At 41.1% G+C, this 19,895-nt stretch overlaps 1 protein-coding gene across 1 annotated transcript; it reads right to left on the bottom strand.

Annotated features, from left to right (window-relative positions):
* Positions 1-11: 11 nt before the first annotated feature.
* Positions 12-18,035, bottom strand: abcc2 (ATP-binding cassette, sub-family C (CFTR/MRP), member 2). Its single transcript, XM_070977551.1, has 32 exons — positions 17,454-18,035; positions 15,837-16,013; positions 15,338-15,484; positions 15,090-15,230; positions 14,786-14,908; positions 14,581-14,636; positions 14,239-14,494; positions 13,938-14,122; positions 13,159-13,336; positions 12,661-12,915; positions 12,422-12,487; positions 11,970-12,107; positions 11,741-11,887; positions 11,574-11,658; positions 11,409-11,475; positions 11,181-11,307; positions 10,569-10,745; positions 10,271-10,438; positions 9,834-10,017; positions 9,445-9,580; positions 9,136-9,238; positions 8,826-9,045; positions 6,936-7,090; positions 6,287-6,442; positions 5,886-6,085; positions 5,659-5,785; positions 5,411-5,512; positions 4,841-4,984; positions 2,659-2,817; positions 2,407-2,573; positions 1,824-2,018; positions 12-321 (listed from the first exon to the last, which is right to left on the bottom strand). The coding sequence occupies exons 1-32, from the start codon at positions 17,496-17,498 to the stop codon at positions 192-194; spliced, it is 4,716 nt and encodes a 1,571-aa protein (XP_070833652.1). The 5' UTR covers positions 17,499-18,035; the 3' UTR covers positions 12-191.
* Positions 18,036-19,895: the final 1,860 nt, after the last annotated feature.

Genomic DNA, 19,895 nt, shown 5'->3' with positions numbered 1-19,895 from the left:
TAAGCAGTATTTGATAAAGAATGTTTATTGTTCTCATATAAAAATTATTTACACACAGAATATGATTTCTTTATATTGCTACCTACCTATAAATACAAATGTTACAATATCTCTTTACATCAAAGCAAAATCCATCTATTTTGAAATCAAACAACAAAAGCAATTATTGGAATTAAATCAAAAGTGCAGAATCAGAGAGCTGTCAGGGTGTCTTGTGTTATTCCAGCATCCTTTGCCATGGAGTAGAAATGACCTCTCTTTGCAAGCAGGTTGCTTGGAGAATCAAATTCCACTATTTTACCAGCATCGAGCACCATTACCCTGTCGGGAAGAACATGTGCAGAAATAGTTACCCACTGAGTGTGTAAATGTCATTACTAACTGGCAGAGGACGATCTGACAAGAAAAACATCCTGCTCAAACATGACGGAGATGGATGTCAACATATCTGTGCCGTTGATTTGCACATAAAATGAGTTTTTATTTTTAGGTGAGGCGTAACCCTACAAAAGGACAAAGCAGGTACAGAGAAAGGATGGATGCTATGATGGACAAATGCATGAACAGGTCGGTCTTTCTAAAGTACTCAACTTTAGTTACCTCCAGTGAAAGAACAATGTTTCACTGGTTTGAAGAGCCAACTATTGTCAAAACCAGTACTGATAGGACGTCCCACAGTTTAAGGTTCGTTCCAACTTGTGCAATCTGGTGCTCATTTTCATAATGTCATTTCTTCTTCTCAGTTATGACACAACATAAAGAAAAGTGCATGGGCCTTGCTATCAAAAAATAAAATAAAATGAAATACTAATCGAAGGTGGCTCGAGGGAGAGCTCAAAGCTCTACATGGTAGATGTAGAATACAATGAATAAATTCATACTTCCTACACCTGCACCAGCTCTCACCACCACTTAGTCCAAGGTCCTGAAGGCGAAGCCAGTGGAGGCTTTGAAGTCTCGCAGATCTTTTCATGTCTGATTCTCTGTACAGATGTGCGTATACTGTACAGGCTGACTTGCACCTCACAGCTGTGGCCATCAGGCTTTTGTCACAACAGAGATGCATTCAAACTGCTGGAACAGCAGGCCCATGAACCCTGATGGGTTTTAGTTTAGTTCTATCAAAGAAACCTTCAGTACATGTTGTGCGTGTTATTTATGGCATTTTGTGAGTTTTTGTTTGAGAGAACTTTGTCATGGGGGTGCGCTAAGATGGCACTTTCAGTTTGTTTGGTTTATAATATTCGCTATTTTGTGTATTTTGCCAACAGATCAATTCAAACTGGGAGGAATTATCCCATGCGAAAATGTTGGATAAATAATGTGTCATCCTGGGCCATCTGTGGGTTTGAACAGTTTGGAGTATTTGGGCCAAAAATGAATTGGTTCAGAACCCAAAAAGTTGGTTCTCTGCTGGAACCAAATAATAGTGAGTTTTCCTTGACTTGAACTGTGAGCTGTGACGTTAACAGCGGCCGTGTCATATTCTACAGGTTGGAAAATGAGGATGGAGAAGGATACTCTCCTACATATTCTTATCATTAATAGTTGGTCCATGCTTGGTTTTTTTTTTTTTTTTTTTGGATAAAAGCAAATATTTGTAATAACAGAATACAAGCTGGCAGCTAATCAATGTGATTCACCAGTTTAGCAGCACTTTGTATTGTGCAACGCCCTCCTTTGTAATACCTGATTACAATGATTCCACTCAAAACCGGTGGAAACATGGGCTGGTTCGCTAGATGGCACCAGGGTTCTAAGAATCCAGCATGGAACCAGTTCAATAAGCAAAGCTAATTTGGTGGAAAAGGGGTATCACTCACCTGGAGCTGTCCATGATGCTGTGCAGGCGGTGGGCGATGGTGAGGACAGTGCAGTGTGAAAACTCTCTGCGGATGGTATTTTGAATCAGGTCATCCGTCTCCAGGTCAACAGCTGCAGTAGCCTCATCCAAGATCAAGATGCGAGACTTCCTCAGCAGCGCTCGGGCCAGACACAGCAGCTGCCTTTGGCCCACACTGGGAAGAGAGATGAGAAATTGCTTGAAATATACTGAAGGGTTAAGCAGTTGAGCTGTGTGGGTGGTGTGTATTGATGCTCCATTAGGCAAAACACTTTTGAAGTATATGCTCAGGTGCACTCAAATTATATAAGCAATGAATACTAAATACAGAAGAAAACAACAGAAGGAGCAATGCATTAGAGGGGATATTTACAATGTACTTAGGATGAGAGGTGGCAGATTTACTCATTATGAGATGTTTGCAGGTTACAATTTAGAGTAACTCAGCATCAAGGAAGTACTTTCATGACCCAACTGAAAGTTAACTGGTTCACACTCAGAGCAAAGTTATCATTCACTATATCTTTAATATTTTGACGGATGGAAGAGCAGCATTCATTTACCTGAGGTTCTCTCCGCCCTCTGTGACTTCATGTTGTAATCCTTCCTGCAGCCCCGCTACATAATCCTTCAGATGAGAGAGCTCCAATACTCTCCAGATGTCCTCATCACTGCATCTGTCAAATGGATCCAGGTTCATCCTCAAGGTCCCGGAGAACAACACTGGATCCTGCACCCACGGGGTTGAATGGGTCATTATACTGTACCATTTCCATCTGAATACTGTGTGTGAGTTAGAGTGTTAATGTGTATACCTGTGGTATGATCGTGAGCCTGTTTCTGAGGTCATGCAGGCCTATTGTGGAAATATCTATACCGTCAATGACGATACGACCTTCAGCAGCTTCAATAATTCTAAACAGGCAGTTTGTCAGGCTTGATTTTCCAGCTCCTGTGCGGCCCACAATACCAATCTGGATGCAGTGAGAGAAACCACATAGGATAAATGACTGACATTTCTTTTAATACAGGTTTTATAACCTATAAGCACTAACAATTTTTTTCTGTGTGTAAAGTACAATAATAATAAAGCAATAATTTGTTCCAGCCTATACTGAATTTGTGAAAGCTTTTAAACCAGCTGTCAAAACACTGACTTGTGAATGGATTTTATGTTAAACGGAAACAGCATCAGCATTTTCTCAGAGTCCTTGGAGCCTCTTCTTCCTTACAAAATGCTAATGGCTCTTGGGCTTCTCGCATGCACTGATCTTTTGGGATTATTGATGTTTAGGTCAAGGGACTGTAAGGGCCTTGCAAACCCTTCAACTTGTGTCTCTTGAAGTAGTCCATTGTGGGGTTTTTGAGGTGTGTTGAGGATGATTACTCTGCTGTAGATGCCATCCTCTTTTTATCCTTGTTTTTTCTACAGACCGTGTTATATTTGTTATATCTGAAATGTTCTCTCTGTGCCACTGACTGCAACACAAGTCCAAAGCATGATCGATCCACCCCTGTGCGTCACAGTTGGAGACATGTTCTTTTTTTCTCCAATCATACATTTGCTCATTGTGGCCAGAAACTTCTATTTTACCTTCATCAGTCCACAAGAAATGCATCAGACTTGTTTTGATGTTCCTATGCAAACTCCTGATGCTGAATTTTGTAGTGAGGATGCAGGAAAGGTTTTCTTCATATCAGTGCAGGTGTCACTGCACAGGAGAACAGTGCACCACCCCACCAGAGTCTGCTAAATCTTCATGAAGTCTTTTGCAGTCAAATGGGGCTTTTAATTTGCCTTTCAAAGAATTTAACAAGTAATTCTCTCACAAACTTTTCCTGGTTTTCCAAACCTCAGCTTGACCTCCACTGCTCTTGTTGACTGCCATTTCTTAATTACATTGTGAACTGAAGAAACAGCCATCTGAAAATGCTTTGCAATCTCCCACAACCTGCTCCTGCTCTGTGGGCATCAATTATTTTAATTTGCAGAGTGCTGGGGAACTGTTAAGAGGAGCACATGGATGATGATTGTTGGGACAAGATTTGAGGAGTCACAGTATTCAGAAAACCTTGAAATTTGCATCACCTGGCCTTTCCTATACTGATTATCTATCAAGCTACTTAAGGTCAGAGACTTTGCCAATTGTTTTCATGGTGCTCCTTTCTCCTTTGCCCTCTAAATTTGTACAAATCATAAATAATGCATTAATCTTGCTTAAGATATTATGACTTCTGGGGACCAGTCCATCTTCTACTCACTTAACTATTCACATTGAATAGAACAGAAATTTTGCCCAAGGGTGCCCGAACTTTTGCATGCCAGTGTATGTGTTGTACCTTTCTATGTTGTTATCTGTGCACTTCTACCGTACTAAAACTCTGATTGGAGATTCAAGATTCATCAACAGAAAATCCAGGGAAAAAAAGTCAGGTCACTTTAGTCAAGCATCCATTGCAAAGAAAAGCAACTGAGACTAGAGAAAACAAAACATCCATGCTGCCTTGCAAAGATGAAAGGCACAAAATGAGAGGGAAATAAAAAGACATTTAGGAAGCAGGTTTTCATTTAGACCACTGGTTTCACCATCATAAAGAAGCTGCAATATAAACTGCCCTTTAGTCAGTGCTGAATCTGACTTCAAAGTTACACATTTGCCACTATTTAGAAATCCTTTATATCTATTATTATTAGGTATAAAGGATTCATTATATTATTATAATTATGTCAATCCTGTTTCATTTGAATTGGCAGGTTTTGTTTTATTTGTGTTTATAGTAAGTGCATGTAACAAATGATGCAAAATGAAAACAGTAATTACATAGCTTAACAGAACTGTTTTTGTTTATATTATTATATTTGCATATTTGATGTATTAAGCTGCATCCTAGCACAACACTATTGATCGCCCAATTCAAATTCATACTTTGATAAATCCTACAGACTTGTTATACACACATGCACAGACTGACAGAGGTACAGGCATACACACAGACCTTCTCAGTGCTGTTGATGTGACAGGTGATTCCATGCAGCACCAGGTCCAATTCAGGCCTGTAACGGACCTTGTAGTTTTCAAACCACAGCCTTCCATGCTCGGGCCACGTCTTGATAGGCCGAATGTTAGAGATCCATTTAGCCTGCAGAAATAAAGATGCACAGCGCAGATGAGAAATGGTGGAGCAGTTGTCAAGGTGACAATACATCAGCTATGAAAGCGCCTGTTTATATGAGAACATAATATATCACATTCAAAGATGGGAGGAAGGGGAAAAAAACATTTAACAACAACATGTTTATGCTTTTTAAAAGTCCTTATACGCCTTTGTATCAAAAATAGAAAATTTAAAAGCACATCACATTTATGAAAAAAGAAATGCAGGAATCGAAGGAGAGATAATGATAATGATAATGTGCCACTGCCCAACCCTTCTGTCCTAACTAACAGCAACTAAAGTGCATATCCTGTCAAGAAAATGGTTTGAATTCCATACAGTTGTTTGACCTTCTGTTCTGGTGCATGCTCAGCATTGTGAACATTGGAAAAAGCACTCTGTTAAACGTACCTCGTTCTCAAGCTTGCTGTATTCACTCACTCTCTCCACAGCCACGATATTGGTCTCCAGCTCTGACGTCATCCTCACCAGCCAGTTGAGGGTCTGGGTTACCTGCAAAGCCCCGACAGGAGAGAGGACTGTGTTTCATTGTTAGCAGTACTTTGCCTCATGCCTTGTTACCACCAAATCATCATTATTGGTCTGTTGCCATTAAATGTATGTGCTGTGTATGCGATTAGAGTGTATGTGTCACTGACGTTGAGGGCGTAGGATATTGACATGCCAACTGTGCCGCTCTCCAAAGAATCTCTGGCAATGACAGCCAACAGAGCAGAGAAGAACACCACCAGGTTTCCAAGAAACTCCAGACGGATGGCCAGCCATCTGCAGTGAGCAAAGAAATATAACTGTGTCACACCAACATACTGAACTATTTGTATTGGTTAATGATTTGTGTTTGAATCTTGGGAGTTGAATATCTGACCTGTTTGACGCTATCCATGGGTAGACGCTCTTGAGGTTTCCATCAATTGTTATTTCGTTGTGTTTAAGAAACCGTTCTTGATGTTGATAGGCTCTTATTACTGACAGACCAGCCACCGTCTCACTAAAGTGTGAGTAAATAGGAGAGCGTGACACTGAGTCCAGCCGACGCAGCTGTCTTGATGTCGCTACATAGAAGCGCTAGGTATAGAGAGATGGCAAGAGCAATCAACAGAAAACAGTGGAGGGGTTAATTGGATTCTCTTTACAATAGATCAAAAATAACAAAGCCTCTCTTTAAAGTTCACTGTTTGCAGTATTTTCTGTAAGGAAATACATCTTTTCTTCTTCAACCTCTTTTCCAGGGTCATGTTTTTCCTGGTGCTATTTTGGCCAGCATACCTGTACATAGAAGTAGATCACGGCCAGAGGAATGATGACGATGATGAAGAAAGGAGTGGCCATACAGATGACCAACAGTGTCCCTAACACGCCTAGCAGACACATGAGCCAGGATCGGATCGACTGTGGGATGGCTTCATCCACTGTGAAAATGTCCTTTAGAACCAGTGAAGGGAAAAGTTAGTCATCACTGGTAAATTATACATTGGCTTAACCCAATTGAAATAATCCGCTTGAAATAATTCAATCAGAGTGAATTCATCTCTTTTTCATCAACACCTATGGAGAGGCTCTGCTCCCTTGTGGACAAGCATATACTTGAGTACACCTGAGTGGACATCACGTGGAGAAGGGACTACATGCTTAAAGGCTTCAAAATTGAAATCTCCACGGTAATAAATGCTGCAGGCAGCATTGACAAAGCCATTTTATTTGAGTGAAATTGCTTTAACTCCACAGTCCAGCAGATCGTTCTAATACACAACCTGGTATCCTGAGGCGACTCCCTGGAGAGCATTCAAGTCTACCTCTTAAATTACAATTTTAAGAATACATAGGTGTCAAAAGTACAAAAGACAACAAAAAAGAATAAAGAAAATGGAAAACATTAGAGCAAACATGAAAAGTCAAAAAAATAAAAAAATCCCACCTTTGCAAAGCGGTTGACCACTCTTCCAGTGGGTGTGGTGTCAAAGAACACCATGGGAACACGCAGAATGTTGTTAAGCAGGCTCGAGTGCAGGACACGAGAGGCTTTGATCGAAGCTTTCGTCAATAGCAGCGTACCAATGAACACGAAGATGCCTGCCATAAAAGAAAGCTGCATTTTACCGTCTGATAATGGTCAAGAAATCGTTAAAACCCATCTCTAAAATATATGCATTACACTCTAGTATCTATTGTTTAGAGTTCTTCTTCTTACACTGAAAAGAACATAGGCACCCACTGTTAAGCCTCAAGTGCTCTTCACTCCACCTGCCAGCAAGTCAGTTCTAGTTGCTTTAATGGAGCACCACATTAGTTCAGCCAACATTTTGAAGCGATGTACACATCCTCTGGCATTTTATTCATGCTCATGTTGCTGATTAGCAATTGTGGTTCCATCACCAAGAGGTACTTAACACTGAAGTAAGAGCAATATGCTGAAAAAAGTATCAGGCATCTCTGGAGAGACCACACAGAAAGCACTAATTTAACACCAGGAGAAAGCAGCAGTGACAGGAAAAACAGTTAAACTTAAAGACTATCAAACATTCCCACTCTTTAACAAAGATCAGTTAATAAGAAACACCCACAAAAAGCTTGGCTCCAACATCAGCCAGTCCTGTTGTATGGTTGACTGACATGAGCGGTACAGTCTATTCGTAGCATGAAGAGAGCACATGATATTTAAAAAGAAATTGCCCCTGACCGAAAAGCAAAAGAAATTTGGTCTGCTGTAGAAAAAGTCTGCATACTTGCACAGATCTATTATCTGTCCTGAATTTGAAACAGCAGTCGCAGTGACTTTGGCAGAAATTGGTGCTCCAATCACAATAAAGCAGAGGCGGACGAAATATTTCATTATTATGTCAGCTTTCAGTCGTGACTTCAACATGAACCTAGACTCAACAAGAAGAAAGGAAGCTCGCCAATAGTGACTTAAATGTAATAGAAGTAGCTGTCAAGGGATTTAACTATTAGATTTTAACCTGACAGCAGCACCTTCTCAGTTCAAGCTCTTCGAAGTTCCCTGAGGGCCAGTGCTGTTTGTTCTTTTTAGTGTTTAACTTCATATAAAATCCTCTGTACATGACACCTCGTCATGCATTTTGTTTAACATCCTGACAACGTTCACCCTTTCTCTGCGGAAACTTTGATTTAAATGGTATGAAAATCATGTCACTTGTTAAACTAACACAACCACAAGCACTAGCATGAAAACATCAGAAGGGCCTAAGCAAATGTCTTCTTTCTTTGAAAGAAACTAAGTTAAATGAATAGTTTGACATTTGGGGAAAATATGCTTATTGGCAAAAGAATATGCCTGCACCTCCATACTGCAGCTCACCAACATCTGTTGTGGTTTTACAATGAGTTACATGCTGTAGCTATAGCTGAGAAAGCTCTGCTATAACCGACTTACAGTACAGAATTGCCTGAAAAGCAAATACATGGACAGCTCATGTTAGCCATAGTCTGATGGTAAATGTAAAAGTCTTTCCACCCTCATACAACCCTCTTGATTTGTCAGGTAATGCATACTAAACATTTTTCCATCCAGCCCATGCAACATCAATACAGCATAAGCTAAGCTAGAGTTATTTCCCAAAATGTCAGACTTTCCTTATAATACAATATGTTAGACATATGGAAACTCAATGTGCAGTTTGCACTCAAAATACTGTAAAACAACTGGATCATAAATGACAGAGACAGAGAGAAAGACAGAGAGTTTTCTGTCACCAATAGAAATAAAAATTCACTTTCAGTTAGCTTTGAAGCTAACTGACAGGAATCTGAAAATTGCTAAATAACAAAGTAATGATCGTTCAGTTACCCTGAACCACTCCCAGAGCTCCAAACACTCCCACTCTCGTGTCCCTTATATGGGCAGGGTATGTCTTGTTGGCATACTCATCGGAATCACTGGTCCAGTCACTCAGCCACACGTTCTGACCGATGAAAGCAGCGTTCTGGAGGAGGTAATTCATGAAGGCCATGAAAGTATATCCCCAGCCCAGGGCACTCATGTACTGGACGTACACTGAGAACTTCACCTGGATGTAAGAGAGAGAGAGGAAAAACAACGCCTGTGAAAAATGATCAAGGTGATTCCAATGATCAAAATGATCAAGAGGTTAGATTACCCGCCCTGTTTCCATAGTTTCGTTCTCTATTAGCCTCTGGCCCTTCTTTGACTCATCGACATCAGCTGATTTTTTAATGGAACTATTTTTTCTTAGTCTGACACTAGAAAGAAGGAAAGAACAGATGAAATAAGAAAACAAGATCAGACAATACTACATGAGACAATATTATGGACACAAGGTGGTGTAACAGTGCTGACTTGCTTATGCGCCCTACAAGAAGCCCTCTGCCCCTCCATTTATACTCAGTCACACACACTAACAAGCAGGTTCTTCATGTTGCTGCCAGCCACTTCACTGTGCTCTAACCTGCCGTTGCGCTGGCTGCGGCGGATACTGTTTTCTCTCTTCAGGGTGACAGAAACTGCGTCCTCCAAAGCAGAGTCGGGTTGAACATCGTCGCTTTCAGGGATGAGCTCTATGTCTGCACTGTCCTGGGAATTACCTGAACAAATATGGTCACAGATCATAAATGGTGTCTCACACCCTTTAGTGAATCATATCAATTGAAAGTATTGATTCAAATGCAAGAACAAAAACAAGAAATTCATATATATATAAGAGCTGCATATACATCTAAATAATGCCATCCTATAATCTCAAAGAAATGCATGTGCAAACGTCAGCCACAGTTTGTGAGTGGGCCAAAAAAAAAGGACAGCTTCAACCCACAATGCAGGGGGGAAAACCATAATTACCTTTCTCTGAATGGGTCTGATTGCTTTGCTCTTTGGCATATGTGTCAAGAAATTCAGAGAAAGCTCCTCTGCTGGCACGAAGGCTGTCATAAGATCCAACCTCAGAAATTACTCCATCCACCAAGACCACTATTTCATCAACGTACGGCAGGAAGCTCACTCCGTGAGTCACCAGGATACGAGTCTGTACAGGCAAAAGTACAATTGGATTTTTCCACCTCAGCGGGTTAAAATGAAAGCATATACTGTACTGTACATATATCAACAGGGTGACTGAATAACTGCAAATTCACAGCGACTAAAAAAGTGGTTTAAAAAAATCATATCCTGAATTGCCTGCTACCAACGTTGCCAATATATTTAACATCTTAATGTGTATTATGCTGCTGTGACACATCTCCTACTGATCAATGCATTAATTTAGGCTTAGCACAGACCTTGTCTTTGAGCACTCCTTTGGGTCCAATCACTTTTTCAAAAAGATGCTTTCCTACATGAGAGTCCACAGCAGACAATGGGTCATCTAAAAGATAGATATCAGCCTGACTGTAAGCTGCCCGGGCCAAGCTCACACGCTGCTTCTGACCCCCTGAGAGGTTGATGCCCTGAAGAGGAGAGGAGAGGAGAGGAGAGGAGAGGAGAGGAGAGGAGAGGAGAGGAGAGGAGAGGAGAAGATAAATGTCACTGAACGTCCGGAATGTTTATCTGAGCTAAGACAACTCCCTTTAGTCTTACTTTCTCTCCGATCTCAGTGAGGTCACCCCCAGGCAGCAGCTCCAGGTCAGGTGCCAGGGCACATGCTTTTATCACCTTCTGGAACCTCTTTTCCTCATGGGGAGAGCCAAACAGGATATTATCCCTCAGAGTGGCATTTTGGATCCAAGCTTGTTGAGGCACAAAGGCAAGGGAACCCTGGACAGACAGACACTAAGGGTCATGTCTCTACCATGGAAAAGGGGGCATTCATACAGGTTTTCATTCAAACCAAACACTACACTGGTTGAGAGAGGAAGAAAAACAGCATGAATTTCATTCAGTCCGTTCCCTGTTTCAATTTGGATGAGGTGGTTCTTTTAGCACCTATGTACTGTATTAGCAGTCTGCATTGTGAACTTAACTGCTGTGTTTATTCAATTCAATCAGTTTTCTGTATGTTGTGAGTCTAACACACAAACAGAAATTCTGACAAATTCTGATGAGAAAGGGAGAGAGAGATCATCATTATTATTATTATTAAACCTTCATTTAATCAAAAATTGACAAGAAGTTACATGGTGCACATTATATGCCCTCGGTCAAACACATTATCACTGTTAGACAGACACGAAGAGAGAAATAAGGTGTCACCTGAATGTTAATAAAGCCTTTGGTGCAGTGCATCTCCCCCAGGAGGGCTGATATGAGAGAAGACTTTCCTGAGCCCACAGCTCCCACTACTGCTACCAACCGACCTGGCTTAATATCCAAGGACACACTGGCAAACACACACAGAAAAAATATGAAATAGAGTATGTTTTGCAGCCATTTGGCATTTAATTCAAATGTGCCATTTTGTGTATCTTTGACAAAGCAAACTTTTTTAGCAGAGGCTGAGCTTCTCTTTCCCAAGAAAAGGAACCGTCACATACGCTGACAGCAGAGCCTAAAAGATGAAAACAGATGCGTAGAGTGATGAAAACAGATGGACAGAGAGGACAGATGGACTGTACATGTACCAACAAATACTGATAATGAACGTACTGAAATTGGGGTCATGGCGTATGGTGTCACTTTCAAGGTCTTCACCTCCCAGAAACTTCTCCAAACGCTTCTTGGACACTAACGTCTGAAGTGTCAGAGAACAGGTTAGTGGACTTACAACACACGTTTGATATGCGTACATGTGCTGTGTGGTGTTGTTCCCTTACTTGCACAATGGAAGCGATGAGCATGGGCAGCATGGCCAGGGGAAATCGGAGGATGTTGAAAAGAGAGATTGAAGTGAAAGCTTTCTCGGCAGTCAACAAGTTATCTGAGCTCACCCCGACAAACACTGCAAATGTGACCACAGACACCTGCAAAAAGAAGAGAGCATGAGAAAAAAAGGACCATCCTTGATGTGTTGCTTCTTGTCTTGTTGTTGGTCACAGGTCTCACCAGAGCTGGGGCACAGGTGAAGATGAAGATGGAGACAGACTGCAGGTAGGCAAACTTCTTCATGACCTTGAGTTCTTCATTTCTTATGTCTTTCACCTGTGTCTGGAAGGATGGCTCCCAGGCATACAGCTTCAAAATCTGGTGGGAGGTGAAAGACAAAGAGGGGGACAGGAGCGTTGTGGAGGACATGGAAAAGGAAAGGCGGGGGAAGGACAGCATTCATACCTTATGTAATGAACCACAGGTGGTGTACACAGTATAATAGAAGGTAGAGTGGACTAACATTTCAGCTCTTTCCTGAAGAACAAAAGCCTTTCATGTGAGGAAGGCCTTACTTAGAGTCCCCCACCTCCACCTACCCGCCCCAACAATTTTTTCGCAAAAGAAATTGCAGTTGTTGACTTTATACCAACTATTGTTGATGGTTAAAATAATGGAATAAGGGCACTCACCTTGATCCCACTGAGCATTTCATTCATGATTTTCAATCTCTTGTCCTTGAACTTCATGTTCTCTATCTGGAAAACGATCATGTACATCAGTTAGGACATTTAGCTCATTGTTAAAGGTAGTTATAGAATATGCTGGAAGACGGGAAGGGAAGAAGTTTGTAGGTCTATTTTTTGGTATATATAGTGCACTAAATTCTAATTGTAAAACAATTATCCTGTATGTGTGCATTTCTGCAGACCTGGAAATTTCTGGCCTTGTTGGCGAGCAGTCCATTGATCGGCACCATTAGCACCATGACTCCCAGTCCTGCCAATACAGATGGTCCTAACTCGAGCCACAAGAAAAATATGGACAGGATGATCTGCAGAGGGCAGGACCACAGCAGGTGGATGAAGTTGGTCACATCGTTGAAGCGCTGGGCATCTGCTGACATCAGGTTCACTGTTTCCCCAACCGTCGACTCTTTACGAGCTTCATTAGACACCACCAATGACTTGGAGAAGGGATGAAAAAGGAATTGTTGGGAGGAGTTGCAGTTATTTAATGCACAGCTACACGTACAGCTATCACTGGGTCCAAACATATGACATATTAAATAGTGCAGGAAAATAGCAGATTTATCTTGTATCTTGCAAGAAATGTTTCATTTTCAGTGACGGTTAAATATGTGGCCATGGAAATTTGTTGTCTGAGGCAAAGTAAGAAAATGTCATTGTGCTACCATTTATGTGTTTACCTTTTTGTACACAGCAGCCATGATGGCAGTGCGAACCTTTGTCCCCAGCACAAAGCAGCGCTGGAAGTACTGCTGCAGGAACAGAGACTGCAGAATGGCCACCACCAGCAGCAGCACTGCATACAGATACCCTTCCCAGACGTTCCTGTCTTTGTCCTTAGTGAAGGAGACCATCAATCTAGGAAAGGAATAGTTAGTTAACAAGGCAGCTCAGTGCTTGCTAATAGGACATTTACGTTGACATTTACAGCACATAACGGCAGTTTTTTTTTTTTTTTTTCTTGCAATCATGTAACGTATTGTTATCAATTCTCTCATTTGGTATCCTATTTAATTTTCTTCCTCTCTCACTGTCCCCACTGTCCGACCCTGGTGTTATCGGGTGTTGTTCAAGCTAATCAATGAGTAGAGAGTAATTAAGCTGAAGGGTTAAAACATTCACAGGCAGTGAATTGCCATAAATTGCTTCCCACAGTGTCAATCAAGCCTGAAGACTACAAGTTTAAAAAGGAAAGAAATCTCCTGCTGTGAGTTTGACCCTGAGTTAATGATTGCATTCAGTGATGACAGTGTGAAGAGTGAACAGCAGTAAACTGTAGAAACTGCTTTGCACGGTGACTTAGCAGGTTCAGGGTTTGTGCTCTGTCAAAGTTTCTCAGATGGACTAATGAAACCAATTAAAACCGCAATAAAAAAAACATTGAGCTGTTTAAAAAACAACTGCAGGACAGCAGTGAACACATCTTGGTGCCGGTGAGATTATTTCAAACTTGACTCACTTTAGGAGTTGAGGACTGACAAAAGCCAGCAGGTCCTGCAACAGTTTGAAGATGGCAGACTCGTACAGAATCCTTTTAAAGGTCTTGTAAATGGTGGTAATCAGCCAGGAGTTGGGGTAGTCCTTTTCCTCCTTCTTTTTGTCCTTTTTCTTTTTCTTGTCATCTTCTTTTTTTTCTTTTTCCTCCTAAAGAAAAATATTGTTTGAACATTGCCTTTGAGCACACATGGACAGGCTCTGTACTGTGAATAGATATAATATATAGAACACATCTTTTTGAAAATAAAAATAAGCTTGTTCACCATCATCAGCACGTCCTGACTGACGCCTTTCCCCAGACTATTAGAGAGGCCATTTCCGAAGGCCTCTTCCTGGGCTTTGTCTCTCTTCTTCTGCGATTTCTTGTCCAACTTCTTTCGATACTTAGCCACAGCTGCGCCCAACTCCAACTGCATGACACGCTGGAAGCGCTCATTGATGTAAGATGTAGTATCTGCGTTGTTCAGCTCCCACATGTCCTCCTGAACCAGGGGCTGCTTGTATCCCTTCACCGCCATGCTGGAGAGACAAGGAGAAGTTGGAAGTTGTGGTGTAGAGGTGTGGTTGTTTGCTTAGGATTCTTACTGCGGAAACTTTTAATTTACCTGTTAAACCAGTTGAAAGTGATTCTGCTCAGAAATGCTGCCCCTTCCTTAGGATTCTGTAGAAAAAAGACAAATGGGCGAATTACGTGCACAGCAGGCTGACGTGATGAAGGCTCAGAGCATTATTTGTTACATCAGTATGAGTTTTATCAACAGTCGCATCAAAACAGAAATGTTAACAAAACAAAAAGGGGTGTTGAGGTACTTTTTTTGCGCGATCTTTGGCTTCCGGTGGGATATCAGCCACAGCAGAGAGAATAAGTGCAATCAATTCCAGCCCAAAGGAAATGTAGAAAAGGCAAAAACGAGGGAGATCCCTGATCTCTCCCTGCTGGTAAAAGATGAGAGTGAGAAAGACATTAAAGGGTGAGGGAGATGCTAAAGTGACTGGTGCATTACTGACAAATATGCAAAGACGAATCCATCCAATAAAGTGAGTCTGTCCGAGGAATGATACCACTTTTGTTCTTGATTAATGCCTTGTTCCTTAATTAGTCAAATGTTCATACCAGCTTGAGTGCCTCTCGTAGGAGTGTCTGGAAAGGGAAGATATCACACAGAACAAGGAGAAACCAGAACATGAAGAGAGAGCTGGAGTCCACTGCTCCTTCGGTCCGCCTCACTCCTTCTTGACACATCAGCACAAGTATCTAGCAAAGAACAAAATGTCAGAAATTTAAAAAAAAAAAAAAAGTCATCTTTCCATCTTAAGCACCCCAGCAAATTAAAAAAAAAAGGGAAAACCTGCTATATTTACCCATGTGACGGCAAACAGGACGGGGTTTGCATAATATACATCAGGATTTTTCATTGCTGAAGGTGTGTCGTCACCTGGACCGAAATCCTCTCCTAATGTGAGCGCCAGGCCTGCTATGGCCGTCAGGAACAACAGGGACACCACAAACTGAGGGGAAGAGAGACAGACAAGACAAGGCAAATAAAACACATTGAAGTCGACACTAGAAGGCTGAAGAGGGACCTCAAACCTGACCAGCAAAAATGATTTTGTAACACCACAGCTACTTTAAGATGCTTGAAACTTAAAACTTGCTTATTCTTATGTTCTGGATATTTTAGAATAAGCATATATTTACAAAAAAAAAAAAATCAAGTTGTTGAGGTAACCTATGAGGTAATCTATGAGTCAGAATCTATCTGTATCTTTCACCCCTTGGATCAAGATTTCTGGGGTACTTGTTGCTAATTAAAATCATGCAGTGAGTCTATTTGTTTATCTTTCTTGCTGTGTGCATTACCTGTTTGCAGATGTAGAGCTTGGTCAGGTGTTTTGTGTTGACTCGTGTACTCCTGCAGAGAGACACGAGGTGCCAGGGGGCGCAGAGCCACAGGAACCCCAGGGGGATCCAGACCAGCACCGTCTGCTCGAAACATAGTGGGAGGTCGGGGTCTTCTCTATTCAGATATGAATAATTCTGAGGACACACATACACACACACGTCACTCAAGAATAAAACCATCACCAGCAGTCCCATCTGTGTACCCTAACAGCGCAGAGACACGACACACCTTCCTAATTAGACATTTAATCAACAATGACTCACATGTGATTACACCTGTGAAGCCCCTGCTTACTGCTTTATATGTGCGCACTTCCGGAGAGAAGAGAGTGATTGGGTGCCAATAGACAAAGATGTGTAGCAAAGGGACACTGAAGGGTTTAATGTGCTATAAGAATAAATGGCTCCTACAAAGCGCAGTTTTAAGTTGTTTTAAGTTTTTAAAATGCTTTTAAAAGGCTTTTTAGAGAAGCCCGTTATTATGAGAAGCCGAGATCCACCTCACAGACTGCGCTCTTCATACGAGCTCTAGGAGGAAATGTAGGGTCTGCCACTACCATCAGATATATGTTTATTTTCTGGACTGCCTGTGCAGGTGTTCATTCAATGTGGAGGCTTTTCAGTTAACAGTTCAGTCTATAAAATGCGAATGCTCAGTCAATAAATGTCTGTCAGCCAAGTTTTGTTTGAAGAGCGACAGAAGCAATTAAAGGATGATCAAAACAGTTGCTGATTATTTTTCTATTGCTCAAATGATCTACTGGTCATTTCAGCACAGGTTTTTTTTTTTTTTTTGCCTTTGAAGTTTTTCTAGAAAATGTCATACTCCTGAGGAGAAAAAAAAAACAAAAAATATAATTTAATAACTGACATTATCAGCTTGTTTTGTTTTGTTTTGTTTTGTTCCCAAGAATACAGAGTTATGGCCAGTATAGTTGTCGGACATGCTGAGTCATGTCTTACTTACTGGCCAGTCACATTTACGCTGAGTTCATTGTGTACAGGGGTGAAAACATAAAATGCTTTCAAAAGAAGTTCAATATTAGACATTGTTCGGACATAATGTACATTTCACACATTCCTGTTTCTGTGTTATTTCTTAGAAATAACCTTCAAAGCTACACCATGTCCTTCACATGCTTAAATGTTTGACACAACAATGTAAAGCCTGTACAAAATTACACAAACATAGAAGTTCTGGAGTGAAGTGAAGAAGCGTATATATGTTAATATTTTCAGGAATCTGTGTCCGTCAGGTTTGTAATAGTTATTTTGTGATAACATAACACAAATTACTGAAAAGACTTCACAAGAACACCACAAACTTCAATCAACAAAAAAATGTACTTATTACAGAAATTGCACTGTAATGTATTCTCTAGTTACATTTAAGTGAATTTACTGTTCAAGTTACTGATCCTATGTGTGTGCGTCAACAGCTTTACAGCTTTAAGTTATTCACTGTTTTTAATCTTGAGAGTGGCAACTGAGGTCAATTGGAAGCCTAAGTGAAGCCATTTCCCTCAGTCCCACTGTGTCTCGCTTCAGCTACATTAACCCTGGTTTTGAACTCACCCAGAAGGTGGACCCACAATACTCGTCCAGAACTGCAGCACACATGGTCCACGCTGATGGCTCCAGTCACCCTGAGATGAACAGACAACCAGGCGCCTCTCGCCCTCTGCTTCACTGCTGCACTGCACTGAGGTCGACTCAAACACTCTTACTATTTCCCCTGTCCACCCACACGACAGAGACAATTGCAGGACGTGACTCTGGGGGACTTTGAGCAATGAGGCTTTTAAGCAGAAGCCAAATCTTGCAACCTCCTTGTGCAGAGAATAACATGAATATGTGAGAGATACACAGGATCAACGGCAATGCTTGAGTGTTGATTTCTTTCGTTGTAGGCAGAAGATCTTAAGGGTCGTCCTGCAGCAGCCCCCTGTGACTCGTTTGATGTCTCAACCCACACATGCAGTCCTCCTGGTGGGTAAATGAGAAAACCCAACAACTGTTGACAAAGTCATGGAGAAAATTCAGCCTTGCACCAGCCCACAAACGGTCACGTGTGTCTAAAGTTCAACATTTCAGGCAGATGCCTGCATGAAAGAGAAAAACAGGGAAGAGACAGACAGACTTGCACAAGTATTCCTCAGTTGCTTTTCCTCCTACTGTTTTTTTCTAGTGTTAGGGGGGACAGGCACCTCACCAAAAAAGGGAATGTGTTAAGGGAAGGGGAGGGAGTGGGCAAATTAGACTCAGTTTCCTGTTGTGTTTCCACTTCTTCTCTGCATGCGTTCACTCTCTCTGGACTGAGACCCATTTTCGGAACTCAAGTCACATAAGATTAGCGTAGCCTTACATTTGAGGTTGCTGAGGTGTTATATGGAAAAAGTTGCAGAGAGTTTGAGAAAGAAACAGAAACAACTGACAAAAAAACAAAGAGGACTGCTGCTGGGGTGTACGTGTGAGTCTGTCTGAGAGAGACAAACAAATTGTTTCGTTGGACCGTGTGTGCGTGCCATCCAGGGTCAGATCCAGCATTTCCTCACTGAGAAGGTTAGGAGTAAACACAGCAGCTTTAAAAAACTTGAAGAAAAACTGAAATGGCTGTGTGAATGAGAATACATTGTCATAAAGCTGTCAGAAATTAGCGTAAAATGAATACTCAGCATGACTCAACCAGAACTGACGAACAGTGTAATTCATTTACACTGCTGCAAATAAAACCTTTATTAATCTTTAAAATTGTGTGTGAAAAGACTTTCTGTGCTATCTGAGATGGTCCTAAAACAGATTACTCAGACTCTATGATGGTTAATCATTACATGTTTGATAACATGCCTGGGCTGTAAACTGGCTGAATCATGTCTGTGTGTATTGCCTCAAGGACAGCCACGTGAAGACAACCCAAATGTAATCAAAGAGAGCTGTAAATATCCCATTGACAACTATAAAGCTGTACATAAAGGTGAGCCTGATACTCTATGATAATTAGCCCTCAGCTCGATCTCAGTGTTTGTTACTCAATAGTGAAGTGCATTACATAACTTCAAGAGAAGCTAGAAGAAGCTGTGTTGACGGGGAAAGGGGTTTAGAGAAGGTGCAGTCACAGAATTTGATGAGACAAAGGTCGCCTTAAAGAGTTACGTCACACAAAATGGAAATACAGAATGGGCCATGGTTAAAGATGGTCTAAGTTAGCCACTTAAACAATTAGTGGATCACCGGAAAGTTAATTGCAAACAATTATGATTGAAAGGTTATTTGTTTGTCTTTTTTTAGGGAAAAATGACAAACAAATGTCTAATTTCTGAGCAGACAATACTATTTGCAGCCCATGGTCAGGGATAATAAACAGGTGACAAAATGTGTGGACTCTCATACAGAGCTTTGCTGCCATAACAACCTGTGTATACTGTAATACATAATCTTCAGCTCAAATGAGAAAACATCATCATAAAACTAAAAGTGAAGTAATTCACTTACACTGCTGCAAATACAACCTTTTTAGTCTTTAAAATTGTGTGTGAAAAGTCTTCCTGTGATATCGATGAAGGTCCTGAAACAGATTACTCAGACTCTCTGATGGGCTTTACTGCCGTCTACAGCTCAGACAAACTCTCTACATAGACTTCAGCTCAAATGTTTAGCATCCAACTCAGTTACATCTGCTTGTTTCTGCTTTCTGACCAGATGCCAGCAGTGAAAACATACCTTTAACGAGACTCCATGTTTGATAGGCTAGGTTAAGTCAAACAGGTTTATTCTTAGGTGAATATTTAGGTATGTTTCATGTGCATTTAAGAGAATAAAACCAACTAATGAAACCAGTGTTCAACATAATGTGACCAAGATGATTCATCACTAACCGTGAACTGCAATGTCATCATTCACCCATACATAGTGAAGGATTGAAAGAGAGAGAGAGCAAAAACATACAATAGCTGACCAGAGGCTTTTCTATGAAGTAGGTTTATTGAAGTAACTGGATAACTTTGCTCAATAAAACCA

Source organism: Chaetodon trifascialis, chromosome 13 (assembly GCF_039877785.1).
Source record: "Chaetodon trifascialis isolate fChaTrf1 chromosome 13, fChaTrf1.hap1, whole genome shotgun sequence".
In the NCBI taxonomy this organism is placed as follows: Eukaryota; Metazoa; Chordata; class Actinopteri; order Chaetodontiformes; family Chaetodontidae; genus Chaetodon; species Chaetodon trifascialis.
Note: the sequence above shows the minus strand (reverse complement) of the source record. Positions and strands in the feature narration are given on the sequence as shown.